The sequence below is a fragment of the Otolemur garnettii genome, unplaced genomic scaffold (genome assembly GCF_000181295.1).
Source record: "Otolemur garnettii isolate 467f Iridium unplaced genomic scaffold, OtoGar3 scaffold00549, whole genome shotgun sequence".
Taxonomy (NCBI): Eukaryota; Metazoa; Chordata; class Mammalia; order Primates; family Galagidae; genus Otolemur; species Otolemur garnettii.
The window spans coordinates 5,571-11,456 of record NW_003852944.1 but is presented as its reverse complement, the minus strand read 5'-3'; the positions used below and the strand labels follow the sequence as shown (position 1 = coordinate 11,456).

The window sequence follows — 5,886 nt, the reverse complement described above, 5'->3', positions numbered from 1 at the left end:
TCCAGATGTCTTTCCAAAAGGAACATATTAGTTTGCATTCCCACCAGCAGTGTAGAAGTGTTCCCTTTTCTCCACATCCACACCACTCTCTGGTTTAGGGATTTTGTGATATGGACTAATCTTACTGGAGTTAGGTGATAGCTCAAAGTAGTTTTGCATTTCTCTGATGATTAAGGATGGTGAGCATTTTTTCATATATCTATAGGCCATGAGCCTATCTTCTTTTTTTTTTTCAGAAAACAGAAATATGTAATCCTTTTCCACAAATTAGAACTTGCTTTTTCCTAGAGCATACTTTGATGTGCATGCATACATACTTATAATTCACTTTACAAAGTGTTCATTAGACTGGGATTGCAGTGCAGGAGGTGGGAACGGATCATAACAGGTGAGAAAGAACAGAGAAAGTTACACCTCTGAAGGGTCATTTGGAAATTCCACATTTCTCTAATTTTATCTTCTGACTTATTACTCCAGGTTTTTGTTTTGTTTTGTTTTGTTTTGAGACAGAGCCTCAAGATGTCACCCTGGGTGGAGTGTAGTGGGAACACAGCTCGCAGCAACACCCAACTCCCAGGCTAGAGGAATGCTCCCGCGTCTACCTCCCAAGAAGTTGGGACTATAGGCACCAGCTTCAACACTCAGCTATCTGTTGGTTGCAGCTGTCATTGCTGTTTGGCAGGCCCAGGCTGGATTCGAACCCGCCAGCTCCACTATATGTGGCTATTTGAGCCACATATAGTGAGCTTGAGCCCTACCCACTTGAGCCACAGGCGCCAAGTCTCCAAGTTATTCTTTATCATAATCTTTCTGTGAGCAGAGAGAATTAATAATAGAAGTGCAGCCATGGAAAGAATTTTCTTCTCACCATCACTGCAAAAGCCCAAGAGCCCAAATGTTCTCAATCAAACCCACCCACCCACTTCCAGGAACATGTCAAGTGAAGTGATCAATCTACCACCCAAAATTTCCCTTTCTCCAATACACTGTGCTACCAAATTCTCTGAATTCCCTGAATCTCAAAATTCCGAGTATCAAAGCCAGCACCTGGAGTTAAATCTGAATGAGAAAAGCAGAGAAGTTCCTCTCTGCCAGTGCTAGGTTTCTTCTTCTCAATAATAATAATATTTATAATTATAATAACACTAACAAAGAATCCTGGTTCTCTGTAATTATGGAAAGGAAAGACTTTTTGTCAGGATCATCCCCTCGCCTTTCCTAGTTCCCACCCCAATATCCCTCCACCAATAAGGACTTCCCTTCCACCAAGGGCTGGACGAAGGTGAAACCTCTGCCACTTGCTTCTAGAGTGCTCTGCAACCACCCTTTAACCAGGCCAGCCCTGGGCAGGGGACGGGGAGCCTATCTTCTTTAGAAAAAATTCTTTTCAAATTCTTTGCCCACCCTGAGAAATTTCGTATTTTAAAGAGTCTAAGCCCTCCATAAAATCTAGGTCCTACGAGGACAGTGAAGTGAGTGAACCCTTTAGAAATTTAAATTATAAGAATTTCAAGGAAATGAAATGAACATATGATTCATATGTTCATTATTGCACTATGCCAACTACCACCACTATATCTGCAACTATGAGCAGGAGAGGATCCCAATGCGGAGCCCTGGTATAAAAATATCCCTACTTAAGGTGGGACCCAGAAATCTCTTCCTTTGAGACAAAAAAATAAGAGATGCTAAAAATTTGGTCAAGTGACAATCAATGAAGGATCTTTAGAAAGGGAAATGAGAACTCAGATAAATGAAGCCACATAGAAGTTCCAAGGAACCCATGGAAAACAAGTATTTAACATAGAAAGAAGCCTGGAGATTGTTAACTGTCCCCTTGTTGAATGTTTGTGTTTTACTATAGTTTCTTTTTTTTTTATTCTTTTTAAAATTTTTATTTAGTTATTTATGTCAATAGCTTGACGGGGTAAAATGGTTATTTTTGTTAACATGGGTAAACGGCATAGTGGTGAAGTGAGGGTTTTAGTGTACTCATCATCCAAATAGTCTACATTGTACCTACATTTTGATTCTTTGCCTTCTACATTCCCCTTCACAATCTCCAATGTCCATTATTTTACTCTGTGTGATCATGTATATCAATATCTTAGCTCCCACTTATAAGTGGGAGCTTTCTTGTTTTCCCATTCCTGAAATACTTTACATAGGATGACTTAGGCCTCAAGTTCCATTCAAATTGCTGCTAAAGACATTACTTCAACAAAAAAAAAGACATTACTTCATTCTTTTTTTAATGGCTGAGTGGCATTACATGGTGTGTGTCTCTGTGTAGGGGTGCCTGTGTGTGTGTGTGTGTATGTGTGTGTTTCCGTGTGTGCCTGTGTGTATACCACATTTTATTTATCCACAAACAGTTGATGGACATGTAGGTTAATTCCATAACTTCACAATCATTAATTATACGGTGATAAACATTCTCTGTATTTTCTTAAAGTAAATATTATTTTAAAAGCATAGAAAATGCATACCACTAGGGTATTATTAGAAGCTTAAGGATAGAGAAGAAGTTGATCAAATTGCCCTTTATATCTCTTCCACTGCTTCTCCAAACCTGTCCAAAAAGTCAAGAGACATGGAGTTAAAGAATTATAGCAGCAGCAGCACCTCCAGCTTCATTCTCTTGGGCCTGTCTTCCAACCCTCAGCTGCAGAAACCCCTTTGTGTCATCTTCCTCATCATATACTTGGTCACTGTGGTGGGGAATGTGCTCATCATCCTGGCCATCCACTCAGACTCCAGGCTCCACACCCCTATGTACTTCTTCCTCAGCAACTTGTCTTTCATGGATATCTGCTTCACAACAGTCATAGTGCCCAAGATGCTTGTGAATTTCCTCTCAGAGACAAAGGCTATCTCCTATGTGGGCTGCCTGGTTCAGATGTACTTCTTCATGGCATTTGGAAACACTGACAGCTACCTGCTGGCCTCCATGGCCATTGACCGGCTGGTAGCCATCTGCAAACCATTCCACTATGATGTAGTTATGAACCCAAGGCGTTGCCTCCTCATGCTGTTGGGTTCTTGCACTATATCCCACCTGCACTCCCTGTTCCGAGTGGTACTCATGTCTCGCCTGTCCTTCTGTGCCTCCCACATCATTAAACACTTTTTCTGTGATACTCAGCCTGTGTTAAAGCTGTCCTGCTCTGACACATCCTCCAACCAGATTGTGGTCATGACCGAGACCCTGGCTGTCATTGTGACTCCCTTCCTGTGCATCATCTTCTCCTACCTGCGAATCATTGTCACTGTGCTCAGAATCCCCTCCACAGCCGGGAAGTGGAAGACTTTCTCCACCTGTGGCTCCCACCTCACTGTGGTGGTCCTGTTCTATGGCAGTGTCATCTATGTTTATTTCAGGCCCCTGTCCATGTACTCAGTGGTGAAGGACCGGGTAGCCACAGTTATGTACACAGTAGTAACTCCTATGCTGAACCCTTTCATCTACAGCTTGAGGAACAAAGATATGAAGAAGGGTTTGAAGAAATTAAGGGATAGAATTCATTCATAGATCCAAGAACAAAATGATGGAATATCACAATTGGGAGATGACCTCAGCGATTATCAGTTTATCTTTCCTTCCTAACCATTTTTCACATGGCACCCAAAGTGGTCATGGAAATGGTATTAGATACCAGTAAAAACTTTGGCTGGGAGCAAAACATTAGTTTCTATCAATGTTATTTACCAAATATACATTGAATCCCAGACTAGGTACTGGTAGGAATCCTGATTTCAGGAAGACCATTTCTACCTTCTTCAATATACTGGCAACTCTATAGAAAGCTAAAGCAATCTCCAAATAACTTCTTTTTTTCCCCCAAATAACTTCTATAAGCCTAATAATCATCCACAGTCAAGGAGTTATAAATCCTGTTAATTTTCAGAAAGAAACAAAATGGGTTTAATAGGTAATTGGGTAAGGCCTCTTGGAGGAATGACCTGAATCATCTTGAAGAATGCACTGACTTATTAAGGATGACGTTTCAAAAGATGAGGACATGGGCAGAACATTTAAAATAGTGGAAACCACCTAAGCATATAGAGGTAATAAGCACTTCAATATGGTTGAGGGACAATGAAAAGCCTTATGAGACTTGTTGAACCTAAAAGTAAGGAAAATAAAGCTATAAAGATAGAGGAATCTATGGGGAAGATTTACTCTCCCCACCAAAACTGAAATATCACAAGAGTGTGGATACTTAGTGCCCAACTCCTATTCCCTTTCCTCTTAATTTCTCCTTTCTCCAAATGCCCAGAATCCTTCCTAAGCGCTCTTTTGTATCCTGGAAAAGGTAAGTATATCAGTCAGGAAAATCTAGGTTGTGCTATGAAGACAACAGCCTCAAAATCTTAGGGCCTTAATACCAAAGTTATGATTGTTGTTTAGCAGGCCTGGGCCAGGCTCAAACCTGCCAGCTTCATTGTAACTACTCACTAAGCAACAGGCACCTAGCCAGGTCTTAAATATTTTACATTGGCAGCTCAATACTGTGTCCGCAAGTGATCCTCACCTCTCTGACCAAAAGTCATTGGCCAAAACTAATCACATGATCCTATCCACACACATGCACACTGCAGCCATTGCCTCTAAATGGATATCCAGAAGAATTTGGTGAACAGCAGTAATGATTACTATGCAAGTATATTAACTTACAAAAACATCAGTGTGAATTAGTTGCTTTATCAATCATCCTGGATTAATTGCTATTGTCAATAGCAATAGTAATGTAAGATTTATAATCTATCCTCAGAGTCCTTCTGCTTCAGTAATTTCATCAAGCTCATCACCAGCTCTTCTGGCTCACAAGTTCATTAACAGCAGAACCTAAAGTTCAGTATAAGTTTTTGGTCTTAAAGATATAGCAGGCTTGGCGCCTGTGGCTCAAGTGGCTAAGGCACCAGCCACATACACCTAAGATGGTGGGTTCGAATCCAGCCCGGGCCCGCCAAACAACAATGATGGCTGCAACCAGAAAAAAATAACCAGGCATTGAGGAGGGCACCTGTGGTCCCAGCAACTTGAGAGGTGGAGGCAGGAGACTCACTTGAGCCCAGGAGTTGGAGGTTGCTGTCAGCTATGCCATGGCACTCTACCCAGGGGGACAGCTTCAGGCTCTGTCTCAAAAAAAAAAAAAAGATATAGCAAAATGTATATGAAAGTCTAACAGAACACAAGAACACTTCAGCTATAACTTCAAGCTCCCTGCCATTGCTTTTACTAGTTCCCTCTAGTTATAAGGAAGTAACCAGAAAACCAGAAAAGAAGCCCATTGCAGTAGCCATCATTCATCACTGTCTTCGAGTGATCACCTGGTTTGGTTCTGAATACTCACCTTTTTATTCTGGCCTCACACTGCTTTCATCTCTATACTTCTTTTTCTTAACAAATGTGTGGCAACAAATTCATAAAACATCTTTTATAAATAATCATACAGATACTATCAATTCAAACTAAAGGGAATTCTAGATAACAAGTAACTATGACAGTATATTTTGGAATGAAAGAGTTCCCAGTCTGGCCCTCAAGTAAGTCCTAAACATCTCAGTCAAAGTAAGAGTGTTTTCTTTGTTAGAATATGAGGCAATTCTTATATGACATCCTGTTATTCTTCCAAAGACGTAAGTTGCAGTGGGCAACTTTAGGATTATTTTTGCTTTCCTAACAAGAAAGACCAGAAGTCAACCTGGAAAGTTGTTAATAAGGATTTGTAAGAGGAAAGAAATATCTGATGAAGGTGGATATGATCACACTAGGGGAATCTAATTAGGCCTCTGGACATCTTACCACATTTGTGGGATGCTGCTACATAGCCCTTGAGAGTAGACCAGTAATCTCCTTACCAACTCCCTTGTCTACTATGT

At 40.8% G+C, this 5,886-nt stretch overlaps 1 protein-coding gene across 1 annotated transcript in view; it reads left to right on the top strand.

The window, feature by feature from the left end:
• Positions 1 to 3,532, top strand: part of LOC100956375 (olfactory receptor 1L4-like) — a 5,990-nt gene extending 2,458 nt beyond the window's left edge. Inside the window, exon 2 of the mRNA XM_012814019.1 lies at positions 2,523 to 3,532. Coding sequence (XP_012669473.1) covers positions 2,594 to 3,532 — 939 coding nt within the window. The 5' untranslated portion in view covers positions 2,523 to 2,593. The remainder of the gene's footprint in view (positions 1 to 2,522) is intronic.
• Positions 3,533 to 5,886: the final 2,354 nt, after the last annotated feature.